This window comes from Mobula hypostoma, chromosome 16 (genome assembly GCF_963921235.1).
Source record: "Mobula hypostoma chromosome 16, sMobHyp1.1, whole genome shotgun sequence".
NCBI classification, from domain to species: domain Eukaryota; kingdom Metazoa; phylum Chordata; class Chondrichthyes; order Myliobatiformes; family Myliobatidae; genus Mobula; species Mobula hypostoma.
This window is the reverse complement of record NC_086112.1, coordinates 12,852,739-12,871,608: the sequence shown is the minus strand read 5'-3', so window position 1 is coordinate 12,871,608 and position 18,870 is coordinate 12,852,739. Positions and strand designations below refer to the sequence as shown.

Genomic DNA, 18,870 nt, shown 5'->3' with positions numbered 1-18,870 from the left:
GTGAGGGAGCCCACTCTTACCACCTGCCAGCAACCTGACAGAAAGTCCAGTTTCCAGCTGCACAAGGCCGAGGTTTCTGAGCTTCTTGTCAAGCCTGGATGGAACAATGGTGTTGATTGCTGAACTGTAGTCCAAGAACAGCATTCTCACATAAGCATCAATAATTCTGAACAGTAGAGAAGTTCGTTATAATAACATGAAATGTACTGATGAATGCCTTGTGGAACTGGTATTTACCTACAGTATACAAAGATGTGCATGTGCAGGACTTGGCTACATGCAGGTGAATCTTTCATGGTGTTTGAATTGGCTGGTATTTACCCAGGAGAATTAGAATGTGCTCATGAGTACTGCACCAGAGTGTTAGTCCATAGAGTGATGATTGATTGTCTCTCATGAGACAATCTTTTTTTCTCTTTTTGCTGTGCTTTACTAGTCTGGAATGCTATTTAGATATGCACATAGTCGCCTTCAGTTCAGATCTATAAAACATGGTAAAGGCCTTTTGGCACACAGTATTCTGCCAACCATTATAAGTGTATTTGGCAATGAGATTAACCAATCTCTCCTCCACATTCCATACCCCTCCATTTTCTTTCTTACATTCATGTGCCTATCTAAGAGTCTCTTAAAAGTCCCTGTGTATCAGCCTCCACCACCACCCCTGACAGTGTATTCCAGGCATGAATCACTCCAAAAAAAAACTATTGCTGACATCTCCTGTAAACTTTCTTCCGCTCTCCTTAAATGGGTATCCTCTGGTATTCGGCATTACTGTTCTGGGAAAAAGATGCTGGCTGTCCACTCTGCCTCACATGATGTTATGCACCTCTATCATGTTGCCTCTCATCTACCTTCACTCCAAAGAGAAAAGCTGTCCTCGTAAGACATGCTCGCCGATCCAGGCAGCATCTTGGTAAATCTCGTTGGCACCCTCTCAAAGCCTTCCACATTCTACCTACAATAGGGAAATCAGATCTATGGATGTAGATCTCACACTGCTAAGAATACTGCCATTATCCTTATACTCTGCCCTCAGTTTTGATCTTCCAAAGTGAATCACTTCACACTTCTCAGGATTGAAGTCCATCTACCATTTCTCAGCCCAGCTCTACATCCTGTCAATGTTCCATTTTAACCTACAACAACCTTCTACACTATCCACAGCACCACCAACCTTCATGACATCTGCTAGTTCTAACCCACCCTTCCACTTCCTTAGCTAAGTCATTTATAAAATCACAAAGTAAAGATCCCTGTGGAGTACCACTTTACACCAATTTTCAAAGTCCAAAGTAAATTTATTATAAAATTACATATGTGTCACCATATACAACCTTGAGATTCATTTTCTTGTGGACATAATAGATCTATAGAATAATAACTATAAAAGAATCAATGAAAGACTGCAGCAACTTGGATGTTCACCCATATTCTCCAGGCAGAATATGCTCCATCTACTACACCCTCTTTCTTCTGTGTGCAAGCCAATTCCAAATCTGTGGAATTTCAGCCCAATTTCAATGGATCCCATAGTTGACCACCTGTGCTATATTCTGATTTTTGGCATACTCGTTATTTTATGCAGCATCACCCCTCATAAATGGGGAAAGTGCTGCTCACATTGCGGTAAGTCCCTTTTAGGGTTGGCTGGCAAGATTGCAGCTGTCAGGCAAAACGTCAGCAGCTTTGAGAAGTAACATATGTTGAACCTGATTTAGTGCTGCGTTAGACAGAAAAACACAGGATCCTGAGAAATGCATACAAAACGCTGAAGGAACTTGGCAGATCAGGTAAAATAATAACCCTTTTTGGAAATCTCTCAGTAGAAGTTTTTTTTTGTGTGTCTTTCTAAAAAGTGTTTAAAATATTTGAAAGAGAAATATTCTGGTTGGTTAGACCAGATTCCCCCATCCCAAGGGGCTTCACGAAGAGAAAACAGAGTCTCATTAGGACAAATGTTTATCTGGTGAAGTGGTTTGATTAGAGACCCAGGAATGAGCAGCTCTGAAAGAAGGGCACTCGAATACTGTGATGTTTACCGCACCCTCGGATCGTGGCAGTGCACACTGCTGCTGCCGATGGTCCATTGTGTCTCATGGATGCTGCCTGAAATGCTGAAGGAACTCAGCAGGTCGGGCAGCATCTATGGAGTGGAAAAGACCGTCAATATTTGGGGCTGAGACCCTTCCTCATGACTGGAAAGTAAGGAGGCAGAAGCCGAAGTAAGAAGGTAGGGGAGGAGGAGGATGATTATGTTGGCAGGTGATAGTTGAGAGGGAAGGGAGTTTGGTGAGGGGAAGGAGGATGAACTGGGAGAGTATAGGTGAAAGAGATAAAGGGTTGAAGAAGAAGGAATCTGATTGGAGAGGTTAGTGGACTATGAAAGAAAAGAAGGGAGGAATGACACCAGAATGTGGAGAAGCGAAGGGGTGAAAAGATAACCAGAATGAGGACTGGAAAAAGAGAAAAGGAGTGGGGGGAGAGATATTATCAGAAGTTGGAAAAATCGATGTTCATGCCGTCAGATTGAAGGCTTTCCAGACAGAATATGAGGTGTTGCTCTTCCAACCTGAGTTTGGCCTGAATCTGTTCTGACTCTGCTCTGCCTTGCTTAGCTCAGTTGTAATCTCAAGGGGGAACATGGTGAAGGGTGCCTTAATGTGAAGACGAGGCTTTATCTCCCAAAGGACTGTGCAGTGCTCACGAATACTATTGCTATACCGGATGCCTTATGTTGGTTCACTCATTAATTACACAGATCTGGTCTGACTGTAGTGTCCCTTCAGGGTTTAGCCAGGTCAGTCAATGCTGTTACTAAACCACTCTTGGTGATGAATGCAAAGCCCACACTCATACTGTTATTATATTCAAGGAAAGCCCAATGCATTATGAAAGAAAAGGAGAAAAAAGAATTCCCTGTTTTATAATGCTGTTAACATAATTGTATGTGCCAAAATGTTTACAGGAATGATAACAAACAGAACAAATTGACGCAGCCGTACAAGGAAAATTTTGTAACCGATAATGAAATGTTTGGAACTCAACAGACTTTAAGAAGCACTTTAGAGAAGAAAGAGAGGTGGAGACATTTAGGGAAGGAATTCCAAATCCTAAGGCACTGCTAACTGATGACATATCTGCTAACAGTGGAATAATTAAACTGAGAGTGTGAGGGATTTCAGAGTATGAGGTTTTTAATAGAACAGAACAATACAGCACAGTACAGGCCCTTTGGCACATGTTGTTGTGTCAACCTACACTCAGATCAATCTAACCCTTCCTTCTCAATAGCCCTTCATTATTCTTTCATCCATGTGTCTATCTAAGAGCCTCTTATTTATTTATTTATTTAGGCTGCCACGATAGCATAGTGGCTAGCAACACACTATTACAACTCGGGGTGTTGGAGTTCAGAGTTCACTTCTAGCACCATCTGTGAGGACTTTCCCTGTGACTGTGTGGGTTTCCTCAGGGTGCTCCAGTTTCCTCCCACAGTCCAAAGACAAACTGGTTAGTAGGTTAATTGGTCATTGTAAATGGTCCTGTGATTAAAATAGGGTTAAATAGGCGGGTTGCTGGGTGGTGTGGCTTGTTGGGCTGGAAGGGCCTGTTCTGCGCTATATCGCTGAATGAAATAAATAAATAAAATATATGTCCCAAGTGTATCTGCCTCTGCCATTCTATGCACACACTGCTCTGTGTTAAAAACTTCACTCTGACATTCGCTCCCTCTGCCACTATACTTCCCTGCAATCACATTAAAATTATGTCCCTTTGTATTAGTGAGGAAAGTAATGAGATCAAAAGTTGTTATTTCTCTCTGCCATAGCAGACTGACCACGGGGTGTACTACCTGGAGGGTGGTCCTTCAGAATTTTTCTTTTATTTATACACTTTTCAGGCATGTTATTTATTTAGAGATACAGTGAGGAACAGGCCCTTCCAGCCCAACGAGTCATGCCATCCAGCAACCCCTGATTTAACCTGAGCCTGATCATGGGACAATTTGCACTGACCTATTAACCTACCAACTCATATGCCTTTGGACTGTAGGAGGAAACAAAAACACCCAAGGGAAACCCACATGGTCACGGGGAGAATGTACAAACTTGCTACAGACAACGCCAAAGTTGAACTCTGAATTCAGAACATCCCGAGCTGTGATAATGTCGTTCTATCGTTCTAACCACTGTGTTGCCATGGCGCCCCAAATTGCTAATCCGTAATTACCCCTGGAGAAGTTGATGACAACTGAGTGATTTGCTGGGCTATTTCGAGAGCGATTGTAAGAATCTACCACATGAGATAGGTCTAGAGTTTCAAATAGACCAGACCAGGACTGTAGGGCAGAGTTCTTCCCTTGATGTACCAGATGGAATCTAGCGACAATCCAGTTGTTTTTGTGGACTTGGTTACTAAGCCTAGTTCAAAGGTTCAATTTAATGTCAGAGAAATGTATACAATATACATCCTGAAATGCTTTTTTTTTTGCAAAACATGCACGAAAACAGAGAAGTGCCCCAAGAATGAACAACAGTTAAACGTGAGAACCCCAAAGTCCCCCCCCATGTGTAAGTGGCAGCAATCAACAATCCCCCCTCCCCCCACCAACAAACAAAAAGCGCACCTGCTACTGAGCACAAGCGTGAGCTAAGCGATAGCAAAGATGCATACCTTGCAGTTTACCCAAAGACTATCGCAATTCATCCGGCATTCAGCAATCCAAAGGTTCCCTCTCTCCCTGGCAAGGCAGAGGGAGATGTCCCCCAGTTGTTTTTGTTCCAAGTCGTACAGTACTAATCAAGTTTCAATTCCACAGCTGCAGTTGTGGAATTTGACTTTGGGTCTCTGGATTCCTGCTTGGATAACTTAACCCTTGCAATACCCAGTACCCATGAAGCAAAGCCTAGCCTGTCCTCTTACTTGAAAATAAGAAATCTCAATACTTAATAAGGAAGAGCAGGGTAATTCTGCTCGTCCTTTGGACAGCATAATATATCCTTGAAACATCATCAGTAAATAGAGATTACTTGGTCACGTGTGCAGCACAGTAGTGTAGCAGTTAGCGTCACACTTTACAATGTCAGCAATTGGAAGATCAAGGTTCAATTCCTGTTTTATCTGTATGGAGTTTGTATGTTCTCCCTGTGACTGTGTGGGTTTCTTCCAATTGCTCCGGTTTCCACCCATGCTCCAAAGACATACAGGTTAGGGTTAGTAACTTGAAGGGATGCTGTGTTGTAGTGGAAGCATGGCGGCACCAGCGGTCTGCCCCTAGCACGTCTCCATTGATGCAAACAATGCATTTCACTGTATGTTTCAATGTACATGCCACAAATAAGGTTAATATTTAATCTTTCTGTTTGTGGAAGCTTGTTTTGTCCAAATTAACTGCCGCATCTTCTAATTTTGATTATGACTGTACTTCAGAACTAATTTGAAATGTCTGAAGGCTATGAAAATGTTCTGTAAATGAAAGCTTTTTCATAGTTAAGAAAGAAAATGCTGACATGGTGCAGGTATTCAACATTAGGATTAAAGTATTAGTTTGGATTGATTAAATGAAAATAATCACTTTTGGAAGACACTTAGTTATTTAGGGATACAGTGAGGATTACACCCTTCCGGCCCTTCGAGCCACACCGCAGCAACCCCTGACTTAACCCAAGCCTAATCACGGGACAGTTTACTCTACCCAATTAACTTACTAACCAGTACATCTTTGGACTGTGGGAAGAAACCGGTGCACCAGGAGGAAACCCATGCATTCCACAGGGAGCTCATACAAATTCCTTACAGAGGATACCTGCATTGAACTTTGATGCCACAAGCTGTCATAGTGTCATGGTTGCTACTGTGGTGTCCCATACAAATACAGAACTTTCTCCATTGTCTTTTTTTTACAAGTGGTTAGTTCTGGACCTTATCAAAATGGCTGTTATGGTTTCTATGCGTAGACAGTGAGTGGTGTTGATATTACACTGTTGGCTTCTTGGGAAGTGATGGATCATGTTGATCTTGACATTCATGCTTCACTCTTCATGTAAAGTTCATTTGATAGTTATTCAGGACAAGAACTGTTATTAGCTACTCCTTGTAGAACATGGAAAATTACAGTAGAATCCCTTTGGCCCTCCTTTTAACCTGTTCCAAGATCAATCTAACCCTTCCCTCCCACTCAGCCCTTCATTTTCTATCACCCCAGTGCATATCTAAGAGTTTTTTAAATGCCCCTAATATATCTGTTTCTATCACCACCCTGGTAGGGCATTTCATATACCCACAACTCTGTGTATAACAGTTATATCTTTCCTCCAGTCACCTTAAAATTATGCCCCCTGGTATTAGACATTTGCACCCTGGGAAAATGTCTCTGACTATCCATTCAATCCATGCCTCTAATCATCAAGTCAACTCTTATCCTCACCTTTCATGTAGATATATGAAAGTGCATAAAATTGCATACCTTTGTGGATGGAGATAAATGATTATGTGGTACAGCATGGTCTGCTGATTTTAATTTGGAGATGTCTATAAACAGATTGTACTCATTTGGCTGAATATATCTGTTTTAGTTCAGAGAATAAACTTGTGATGAACGTTGTTTTGCAGGGACCTCCAGGTGGCGGTGGACCTCCAGGAACTCCCATCATGCCCAGCCCGGGAGGTAAAAATACCAACTTGTCTGCTTCAGTTTCTGGTTGTTGTCAACCCTTCCGCAAGACCTGAACAGGAACACACATGTTATTGCCTTACGGATTTTATTCCCGGATGTTTTTGATTTGCCACTTGCCACTAATGTGCAGGTTGCTAGATGAATTGATTACAAGGGATCAGGAGAAGTAAACAAATGTGGGTTGTTTATCATGTCACCACTGGAAGTTAGCATGACTAATCGGTAAATTGTTATTTGTATTTGACCTATTAGGGGTATTTCTGTGATAACATGCTCTTCTCCACAGGCCAACAAGCATTGCAACTACATTGCATTTCAAACCCTTGCACCTAGCCTCTTGCGAGACTCCCTGAAGCCATCTCCTCTGACTGATCTTATTTGCAGTGATTTTTCTTTAGTGCTGAATTGTGCATCAGCTGGTTACCCTGTTTTCCTCATGCAGTTGACTAGGAACATACAGATGAGGCCCAGGAGTTCAAATCACTCGTATTCCCTTTCCAAGAGAATGTTGTTCATCTAGATTCTTTAGGTTCTCAATTAGCAAGGGTGTTAAAGATTATGGGGAAAAGGCAGGAGAACGTGGTTGAGAGGGATAATAAATCAGCCATAATCAAATGGAGATGCAGTCTCGATTGTCAAATAGCCTAATTCTGCTCCTATGTCTTATGGTTTTATTCACTCCAGAACACAGATTCTTTCATTCTTGTCTCAGTCAGCTTATTAACTGGAACGTTTTATAGCCCTTAAATGCAATTGCTTCTCAAAGAGTAGTAAGATCAATCTAACTGTGTTCTCAGAGTATGAACTCCATAAAGCCATTGCTAATTTTCTATGCTGTTATCCCTTTTTAACTTATCTCAGAGTCCTCATCCTCAGATTCCATGGATGTTCTAGTTGCTGAAGTTCATGTGCATCATATCTGGGCCCTGCCCCTTTCCCTGAGCTGAAATTGGGATCTTCATTCATAATCATTGACCAAAAAGATTTGCCTGAGGTGTGCATCAGCCACGTAGAATATTTTGTCTGTACCAAGAAAAGTCCATCTGCTAATGGAGAGACTGGACAACTTGTACAAATCTTTTTGATGCAAAGCAGATCTGACCCAAATCTGTAAAACATAAAAGGAAACACCTTTGTTCACTTCAATCCAAAATCTTCTTTTTAAAAAAATCAGTTTCTGCTATGTTTTTCCCTTCCCAGCTTTTAATTTTTCACCTAACCCAAATACTTCCCCTTTGTACATATAGGAGCTCTTTATCTCCTTCCTCACACATAGAGAAACACCCATCCTTCATGGCCTTTTCCACTATTTAAGCTTTCAGTGACATGGAAAACCACAGCCTTAACGTTTCTCTACATTCTGATTACCTTTGCTTCGACATGCTGGACTGCACTGTATTAGGAAGTATGAAATGCTAAGAGAATCTGAGGTGTTTTACAGAAATTAAATAATTTCTGTTGAATAAATTAAAATGAATTATTCTGTACAATTGTTTGATAAATTAAATAATAAACAGTATATGCACACAGATTATGCTAAATATGCACATTGCTACAGAATGTTAGTTGAAAACCAAACCAATTGACTGTTTTTTACACATTTACTTTTTTAAAATTTGCATCAAAGTACAGCAGTTAAATTGCTAGTTTTCAATTCGTGTTAAGTTATGATGACCATAAGACATAGGAACAGAATTAGGCCAATTGGCCCATTAAGTCTGCTCCACCATTTCATTATGGTTGATTTATTATCCCTCTCAACCCCATTCTTCTTCCCCTAACCTTTGACGCCTTAACTAGTCAAGAATTTATCAACCTCTGCTTTAAATATGCCGAATGTCTGGGGCTTCACAGCCGTCCGTGGAAATGAATTTCACAGATTCACCACTCCTTTGAGTTCCTTAACTTGCCTCTCACAAGATCTTTCTACTGACTTTGTTATATATGCATAAAATGTTGACTCAACAGATAAAAAAGTGTATGGAATAGTAACAAGCCAAAATAGATTGTTGTGTATATGTTTGAGGTTTGCTCAGTTTTGGAAACAGTGCTTTATTTCAGTGAGTAATTTGAGTAGTCATATATATTATTAGCCAAATGGAAAATGCATAGTGCAACATAACCTATCCGTATCTTTACTGGCATATGGCCTGCTTATTAAAATCATCTAATATCTAATACAACTCATTTTAGATATGATTCTTGTTTGTCATAAGAATAGGAAAGATAATAGATTAAAATTGAGAGCAAGCAGAAAAACGATACCACTGGTAATCTCCTACGAAAATTTTCTGGATTTAACATTGCCAAGAAAATGCCATCCCTTTCCTTTACCTTTTAGAAATTTGCCATCAGCTAAAAGTAGGAGAGAATTAAAACAATCAAAGGAACAGTAATGTGAGTTTTTGTGTGTTAACTATTAACTGACCAAGTAAGTGAGACACGTAAGCCATTATAAACAAATGACACTGAGGAGATACAAGGTTTATATAATATATTTTAAATAGCTGAAACCTAAAATTTTGGTGAAATAGCTGAATGCAGCCTGTCCTTGTCCCCAGTGGAATATACCAATAAAACTTCATGGGTATCATCTCTGTCATTTAATTAGTCCCCAGATTTTGGGGGAGATGTGGTGATAGTCAAAAATCTAAATCAAATGAGTGCAGATATCTCGAGAGTTGTAGGTTGTGGCAGGATTACGGAGATGGGGGGCCATTTTAAAGAATGGTGAGAGTTTTAGAGATGATTTATTGTCTCTCACCACAGCAGTGTTGATCCATTCTCAAGCCCCATGCATTGGTACCAGACACTTGCACAATGTCAATTTATGCCAACTGGAACAAGGAAGATTGGTCAGGAATGTATTCAATAAACAAGTTGAGAAATAATCAACATGCATAGTGGCTTCAGCTGCAGATCAATTGATATAGCCATTGGGTCCAATGATTATGTGGAAGTGCAAATTGATCTCAGTAATGGTGCAGTTATAGAGTTACCTTTTGGTCCATCTAGTCGATGCCAAACTATTATGCTACCTAATCCCATCAAACCATAGGCCTCACACTCTCACCAGCCTCTGAGTGAAGTTCCCCCTTATTTTCCCCTTAAACCTTTTACCTTTCACCCTTAACCTATGACCCCTAGTTCTAGTGTCTCCCAACTTCAAGGGAAAAAGCCTGCTTGAATTTATCTTATTTCCATGTAGTGGTCTCCTGCTGTAAGAAAGGCAAAACATAGTGGAAATGAGTACCAAGAGTTGTGTGTTATACCAGCTGCTGTCATTGTTCCTTTGAATCAGAGACAGTAGACGTACAGTAACCAGAAACCAGATCATACCCTTAACAATAAACATTCTCTTATATCCTTGAAAGTGTTCTTAACCTCATGTATTTCTGGTTGCTTCAGATTCGACCAACTCCAGTGACAATATGTATACTATGATGAATGCCGTTCCACCTGGAGCTAGCAGGTCTAATGTAAGTAGATGAAGATTAAACTCCTAGTTTCTTTTCCAATATTTTTAGTATAAATTATCTTGTTCACTTCACAACCAAACCGTAAATTGTGACTCTATTTAAGGTTTACTAAACTGGACAAGTTTGATTTTTCTTTTAGGTGTAAAATTGTTTTATTCTAAACACAAGAGATTCTGCAGATGCAGGAAGCCTGAAGCAGGACACACAATATGCTGGAGGAACTAAGCAGTATTTATGTAGAGAAATAAACAGTCAATGTTACAGGTCAAGGCCATTCACCTAGAACTGTTTTATTCTAATTTGTACAGTTATGATATTGCCAGGTCTCAAATTCAAATAATATGCATTTAGCTTTACTGACATATAATTGCTAGTGCGTGTTCCCATAGTTCCTGGGATGAAGATGAAAATAGTGTTTGTTTAAGAATGGGCACTCAGTGCCTTCCTCTCTACTGATCTTAACTATTCAACTCTTGGACAACTCACAAGAACAAGTGTACTCATTGTATTGAGAAAACCCAGTGGCTGATTTGTGGCCCAGCCATTTCTCTGAAATAACTATGTGATAACCTTAATAGGATAGATTTGTTGACCAACAAATAGATATTGGTCAGGTCACAGGAGATGACTCTCCTCTTCTTGAATATTGTATCCATTTGAATCTTTTAGATCTACTTCAATATGTAGACAGGATGCTGGTGTGTTATCTAACCTATCTAATAGACAATACAGCACTCTATCAACCCTGCATTAGAGCTAGATTCTGATGCTCAGGTCTAGGGAGAGAATCAGAATCAGGTTTAATGCCTCTGACATTTGTTGTGAAATTTGTTTTGTGGTAGCAGTACAGTGCAATACATTAAAAAACAAATTACGGTAATATATAGTAGATGTACAGTGCTTATAAAAAGTATTCTCCCCCCCCCCCCAGAAGTTTACATGTTTTAATGTTTTATAGTATTGAATCACAGTGGATTTAATTTGGTTTTTTTTGACACCAATCAACAGAAAAAGACTCTTCCATGTCAAAGTGAAAACAGAACTCTACAAAGTGATCTAGATTAATTACATATATAAAACACAAAATAATTGCAGAAGTATTCACCCCCTTTTATATGACAGACCAAATCATCACTGGTGCAGCCAATTGTTTTAGAAGCCACATAATAGTTAAATGGAGATCTGTTTTTGGAGACCTGTGTGCAGTCAAGGTGTTGCAATTGATTGTAGTAAAAATACACCTGTATCTGGAAGGTCCAACTGCTGGTGAGTCAGTATCCTGGCAAAAACTACACCATGAAGACAAAAGAACACTCCAAGCAACTCTGCGAAAATGTTATTGAAAAGCACAAATCAAGAGATGGATACAAGGAAATTTCTAAGTCACTGAATATCCCTTGGAGTACAGTTAAGTCAATCATGAAGAAATGGAAAGAATATAGCATAAGTGTAAGTTTGCCTAGAGCAGGCTGTCCTCAAAAACTAAGTGACCGTGCTAGAAGGGGACTAGTGAGGGAGGCCAGCAATAGACCCATGATAACGCTAGAGGAGTTACAAGCTTCAGTGGCTCAGATGGGAGAGACTGCGCGTACAACAACTGTTGCCCGGGTGCTTCACCAGTCATAACTTTATGGGAGAGTGTCAAAGAGAAAGCCACTGTTTAAAAAAAACTCGTGAAATATCAGCTAGAGTTTGCTGGAAGGCATGAGAGAGATTCTGAAGTCAGCTGGAAGAAGGTTCTGTTGTCTGATGAAACCAAAATCGAGCTTTTTGGCCATCAGACTAAACGCAATGTTTGGCATAATCCAAACACCACACATCATCAAAAACACACTATCCCTACCATGAAGCATTGTGGTGGCTGCATCATGCTGTGGGGATGCTTCATTGCAGCAGGCCCTGGAAAGCTTGTGAAGGTAGAAGGTAAAATGAATGCAGCAAAATACAGGGAAATCCTGGAGGAAAACCTGATGCAATCTGCAGGAGAAGTGTGATTTGGGAGATTTGTTTTCCAGCAAGACAATAACCTCAAGCATAAAGCCAAAGCTGCACAGGAATGGTATAAAAACAACAAAGTTAATGTCCTGGAATGGCCGAGTCAGAGTTCAGACCACAATCCAATTGAGAATATGTGGCTGGAATTGAACAGGGCTGTTCATGCACCATTTCCATGCAATCTGACAGAGCTTGAGCAATTTTGTAAAGAAGAGTGGGGTAAAATTGCAGTTGTCTAGATGTGCAAAGCTGATAGAGACCTATCTACACAGACTCAAGGCTGTAATTGCTGCTAAGGTTGCATCTACTAAATACTGACAAAGGGGGCGAGTAATTATGCTATCAATTATTATGTATTTAATAATTGGAATAAATTTAGACTAATTTGTAGAAATTTGTTTTCACTTTGACACGGAAGTCTTTTCTGTTGATCAGTGTCAGGAAACAATGTTGAATCAATGTGTGTATGTATGTGTGTGTGTGTGTGTATATATATATATATATATATATATATATATATCTATAGATAGATAAATTATATATATAACAATTAATTTAAGTGATGCAAAAAATAGTGAGGTAGTGTTCATGGTGGCACAGCGAGATCAGCGCTGGACTCCGGAGCGAAGGTTCCCGATTTCGAATCCAGTCAGGCCGCTCCCAGGCACGCTTTCCATCCGTGCCGGGTTTAGTGTCGAGCTCATAATTCGACCTCGTAAAAAAAAACTGCGCTGGGAGAAGGCCGTGGGGGACCACTCACAGAATCTTTCCTCCAAGACAACCACTTGAAAAAGTGGTCGCCGAGGCTTTGGCAGAGTATGGCACACAAAAAAAGTGTTCATGCGTTGGTACATTATCCATTCAGAACTATGGCAAAGCTGTTCCTAAAACATTATGTCTTCAGACTCCTGTACTTTCTCCCTCATGGTGGCAATGATAAGAGGGCATGTCCTGGGTGATGGGGGTCCTTAATGATGGATGCCACCTTTTGAGGATATCCTCGATGTTGGGGAGGCATTGCCCATGATGGAACTGGCTGAGTTTGCAACCCTCTGCAGCATTTACTACCCAAGCAGTGATGTTGTCTATTGTACATCTGTAGGAATTTGCATGTATCCCCCACTCAAAGACAGCAAATTGAGCCACATTTGGCACAGTGGCAATTATCAGATTAGTAGCATTTGTTTTAGTACCCACAGTCTTTGCAGTGCTGCATAAAACACAAAATGCTCTGTTTGTGATGCTCTGAAGGACAAGTAATAAAAATTAGACAGGTATTTGGAGTATCATGCACAAAATGCTGGAGGAGCTGAGGAGGTCAGGCAGCATCTATGGAGAAAAATAAATAGTCGATTTTTTGGGCCAAGATCCTTGATCAGGACAAATATATGTATTTCCTTGCAATGTCACCAGGAATCATGAATCAGCTTTCATTAGGAGACCTCTGTTTTCCTGAGTTTTATTTGCCAGATATGACTGGTGACATTACAACACTTAGGGTACAAAATGTTCATTTTGAACAGACGTTTGTCTTCACAAAAAAAAATTAATCTAAAATTCTCGTGCCTACTTAATGCATTAGCCAGTGAAAATCAGTGTACCAAACAAACATTGAAATGAGTTTCCTTTAATGCAGTAATAAGGATGTTGGAGTAGTTGAACTACAAACGTTTGTACTGCAAATACAGAACTGGTGCATATATATGGGAAGTCCCATTGACAGTTGTATTTAACTTTCTTTTGCCTCTGCAGTTTCCTATGGGCCCTGGTTCAGATGGTCCAATAGGTGCTATGGGTGGAATGGAACCACATCACATGAATGGATCATTAGGTAACACATTCTATTCTCAGTCTCATTCTTGTACTCTGTTGTATTTCTTCAATGCACTTCTGAAACTTCCTGATGTAGGCAGTACAGTACATATAGGGTTTGATTCCACAGCCTTATGTTAACATCTCTCATTCACTATCATTGTGACTCACCATCTTAAGGCAGCTACTCACTAATTGTCATCATTTGTCAGGGTGGTCGCATTTCCTAAAATCATGAATTTTGTTTACTGTGGGTGCACAAATAAAATCACGAGAAAGAATTTTGTAAACTGCTCCATTTGAGTAGTTACAGTAATCTTCTGCACTGATAAAACAATTGTTTAATGTAGGGGAAAGAGTACTAAGGGTAAAGTTATAGAGGTTTTGTTTCATGGAAGATCTTAGGCATGTGTTGTAATGTGGTATGTCATTTTGATGAATGAATTAGTTAGATTCAGATTTATTTACCACACATACATCAAAAGATACAGTGAATGTGTCGTTTGCATTGGCAACCATCACACTTAGGGATGTGCTGGTGGCAGCCGACAAGTGTCACCGCATGTTCTAACGCCAACGTAGTATACCCACAATGCTGAATAGAACTCAGAACACAACAGGCAACAAAACAACATGAGCAAAACAGGCCCCTTTCTTGCCTCCTACCCACCCACCCACCCACACACACAGACAGTCCTTTTACTCCAGGCCTCTAATCATCCCAGTTTCCAGGAGAATGCATTCCTACCATATTTCAGATTTTAACCAGTTGTGACGTGTTACTCATTTTGAATTTGACTTTCATCAAAAGATTTGTTTGGATTCTTCATTGTCTATGAGGTTAACTGAGCCCCTTTAACGCAGTACATACTGACTCCTGGGAGAGGTTGTTCTGTAAAGAGCATTATTGAAAGCTGATTTCACTGCTTTCTTGTTCACAAAAACTTATGTACACAAGGTAATAAATCCATTAAAATGTTTTCCAGACTTTTTAGATACAGCCCAGAGTTTCAGAAAAGCCTGAGAAGGGAAAAATGTTGGGAATTAATTCAGTTTTCAATTCTCTTTCCCCCTCCCCCCGTGAAAACTAGCTTGGAAGAGCCTGTGGTTAGAATCTTATGAAATTACTTTTTTCACACGGGTTCATCCGTTCCCACTAGATGCATTTTTTGTTTGTTTGCTGATACTCAGCTTCACACAGCTAAAAAAATCCGTTTTAATTAGAATGGAGATTCTGTTGCACTATAACATCACTGGATTAATCACTGGTCATTCGTCGGGGGATGGCCATCAAGCGCCGCGAGGTATTGTTGCAGCTCCATAAAACACTGATTAGACCACACTTGGAATATTCTGTTCAGATCTGGTCATCTCATTATAAGAAGGATGTAGAAGGTTTAGAGAGAGTGCAGGGGAGATTTATCAGGATGTTTCCTAAATAAGAGAGCATGTTTTATGAAGATAAGTTGAGTGAGCTAGGGTTTTTCTCCTTGGAGTGAAGGAGTATGAGAGGTTACTTGGTAGAGGTGTACAAGATGATAAAAGGCGTAGATCAAGTGGACAGCCAGAGACTTTTTCCCAGGCTAATAGAGGGCATAATTTTATGGTGATTGGAGAAAGTAAAAGGGGGATGACAGAGGTTTTTTTTACATAGAGAGTGGTGGGTTCATGGAACATGCTGCCAGGGGTGGTGGTAGAGGGAGATATATTAAGGACATTTAAGAAATTCTTAGATAAGCGCATGGATGATAGAAAGATGGAGAGCTAAGTAGGAGGGAAGAGTTAGATTGATTTTAGAGTAGGCCAAAAATGTCAGCACAACATTGTGGGCTGAAGGGTTTCTGCTGTTCTACGTTCCATTTACAGCATGAGAATGGATGCCAGGGTTTGAAGCAGGGTGGCCACGGGTTTTCCCTTATCTTTCTGTCACCCTCTATGCTGTTGTACCATTGATGCCAGGGAGAGAGTTCCTTAAGGCTGAGGTATGTTTCATGTAATACTAGCAGAAAAGATATGGTGACTGTGATTTCATGGCACCTGCTATTGATTGTTCTTTTGAAGATAAACTTTACCAATTTTGCCACTTTTTGCGTAATCCCCATTTGGGCATGCTAAATACAATATTTGTTTAGCTTCTAAATAAGGAAGAATGTATCAGTGGGAATCTGACAGCAGAAATATTTTATCAAATGCATGAATGTTCAGTGGAATAAATGTTGTAGAGTGGAAGAGGACAGTTGTCTTGCATAGGACAGTTACGCAGAATTAGTTGCTGAGCTACTGCAGGCTTGAACGCAGATGGAAATCTGAAATTAAATCAGCTTTTTTATTTTGTAAACCTATGGCATTTATTAGGCATAGGCATGAATTGATTAAGCAATGGCCTTGAAACAATGGAGATAATAATGATGTGAATTTGTATTTTGATTAATTTACCCTGGTGTTTGCTGTGCAGCTGACACTTCTACATGGCTGAAAATTTGCAAGAGCCCATTGAGGGCTGCAGGGGAATAATAGAGCTCAGATGGATGGAAGAAAAACTAATTAGAGTGTCTTTCTTTTAATTTCAGGCTCAGGAGATATGGACGGCATCTCCAAAGTAAGGAACATGTTTAATAAGTGCGCTATTATTAGCCTTTGGAAGTTTACAAAAACAATTTGTGCTGCAATTTGATCTTTTTTTGAGTTCATAAAGATTTTAAGAATCAACTCTTAAAATTTCTGCTTATTTCCAAAATATAACTACAAGAGATTCTGCAGATGCTGGAAACCCAGAATAACACATACAAAGTGCTGGAGGAGTTCAGGTCAGGCAGCATCTATGGAGGGGAAAAACAGTCTACCTTTCAAGCTTTCATCAGGACAAGAAAGGAAGGGGGCAAAAACCAGAATAAGAAATTGGGGGGAGAGGAAAAAAGTACAAACTGGCAAGTGAGATGAAAGGTAAGTGGGTGAGAGAAGGGGGTTAAACCGAGAAGCTGGGAAGTGATAGGTGATAACAGTAAAGGGCTGAAGAAGAGGGAATCTGATAAGACAGGAGTGTGGACCATTTATATCTATATTTCGAAATTGTAGATATAATAGACAAAATGAAGTCAGTTCCACTGTTACAGCAAAATAAATAATTAAACTAAAGTATAATTTGATAATTTTTTAGAATTATCTATTGAAGAAATTTGGTTCACTTCCATACATTTGTTGTGGGAGCCTGTTCAGATTACCGAAATGATATGTACTTACCGTCACGTTGCCATGCACACATCTAGTTTCTTACAGCTGGAAGTTAAATTATGTTGGCTGCAGCCATAATTTATTTTATAATTGAAGAGAGAGAACTGAAATTGATACAGAAGCCCAAAACAGTTAAAGTACCACAAGTGGGGAAAGACCAACATGCAAATACCCTGCTTGGGTACCATAGATTCTGATGCTCCAGCATGTATCTGCCCTTACAGAAAAGACCATCTTTGGGATGATTTTAAACCTTTTTCCCCATTCAGCAAAGCATTAATTGTAAAAATAATGGTAGCTGTGATGTTCGAAGTGTGAACTCTGCGTGGCTAGAGATGGGGAAATAGAAAATCTACAGCATAATACAGGCCCTTTGGACCACAAGGCTGTGCCGAACATGTCAGTACCTTAGAAATTACTTAGGGTTAACCATAGCACTCTATTTTACTGAGCTCCATGTTCCTGTCTAGGAGTCTCTTAAAAGACCCTATCATATCCTTCTCCACCGCCATTGCAGGCAGCCCATTCCATGCACTCATCACTGCGTAAAAAAAAACTTACCCCGACATCTCTGTACCTACTTCCAAGCACCTTAAAACTGTGCCCTCTTGTGCTAGCCATTTCAGCCCTGGGGGAAAACCCTCTGACTATCCACACAATCAATGCCTCTCACGATCTTGTGGAAATGAGGGCTTGTTTGGCAAATATTTCCAACCCTGTTCCATGAGGCTGATTATTCTTTAGATTTTGAATGTTTGCAGTGGAGCAAAGGTAGAGGTCAATAAATCATATGGCTTGGTCTTCAAGTTGAGTTCTAGCAGGAGGATGCATAATCCACAATAGAGTTTCGCCCTCCTAGTGTGAATTTCACGCAAATTTAAACAGAAGAGAGTTAATAATCAAAGTCAAAGTAAGATTGTTATCAAAGTACATATATATCACCGTATACTATGTTGAGATTCATTTTCTTAAAGGCATTTACAGAAAAATAAAGAAATACAACAGAATTTATGAAAATACATAAGTAAAGACTGACAAACAACCAATATGCAGAAGACGAATTGTGCAGATAATAAGTGCAAAAGCATACAAGTCATGCAGATAATAAAAAGAAGTAAATAAATAATGCTAATACTGAGAACATGAGATGTAGAGTCCTTGAAAATGAATTTATAGGTTGTGGAGCCAGTTCAGTATTGAAGTGAGTGAAGTTATCCATGCCAGCTCTGGAGCCTGGTGGTTGTATGGTAGTAATTGTTTCTGAACCTGCTGGCACGTGGCCAAAGACTCCTGTACCTCCTTCCCGATGGCAGTATTGAGAAGAGAGCACGGTCTGGATAGTGGGAGTCCTCGATGATGTATGCTGCTTTCTTGTGGCAGCGCTCTGGTACTGGTGCTCAGAGAGGTCTTTGCCTGTGATGGACTGACCAGCTTGCTGCATTCACTGGAGGGATTAATGAAAAGACAAATGCAGTGATAAACAGATGCTTCTGTTCCATGGACGATTCTGGTATTGTCCTCAAATGCCCAAGAAAACTTTGAGAGTATGGTCATCACGTGACCTGCCCCAAACAGTTACATCAAAATTGAAGTTCTAGAACTCAAAGAGCCAATTAAAGATGAGTCTGGTTTGTGATCCAAAGGCAGGTGAGACTGTGTATCTGTAAGAGATGC

General features: G+C 40.0%; 1 protein-coding gene and 1 long non-coding RNA gene across 3 annotated transcripts in view; one reads left to right on the top strand and one right to left on the bottom strand.

The window, feature by feature from the left end:
* LOC134357227 (uncharacterized) overlaps positions 1 to 4,930 on the bottom strand; it is a 31,945-nt gene extending 27,015 nt beyond the window's left edge. Inside the window, exon 1 of the long non-coding RNA XR_010020572.1 lies at positions 4,678 to 4,930. This is a non-coding gene — a long non-coding RNA (uncharacterized LOC134357227). The remainder of the gene's footprint in view (positions 1 to 4,677) is intronic.
* The window catches only part of ssbp2b (single stranded DNA binding protein 2b), a 371,929-nt gene that overhangs the window by 337,518 nt on the left and 15,541 nt on the right, over positions 1 to 18,870 (top strand). For both annotated transcript variants that reach the window (XM_063068536.1, XM_063068537.1), the window contains 4 exons: positions 6,616 to 6,670; positions 10,088 to 10,158; positions 13,906 to 13,984; positions 16,536 to 16,564. In XM_063068536.1, the coding sequence (XP_062924606.1) occupies positions 6,616 to 6,670; positions 10,088 to 10,158; positions 13,906 to 13,984; positions 16,536 to 16,564 (234 nt within the window). The remainder of the gene's footprint in view (positions 1 to 6,615; positions 6,671 to 10,087; positions 10,159 to 13,905; positions 13,985 to 16,535; positions 16,565 to 18,870) is intronic.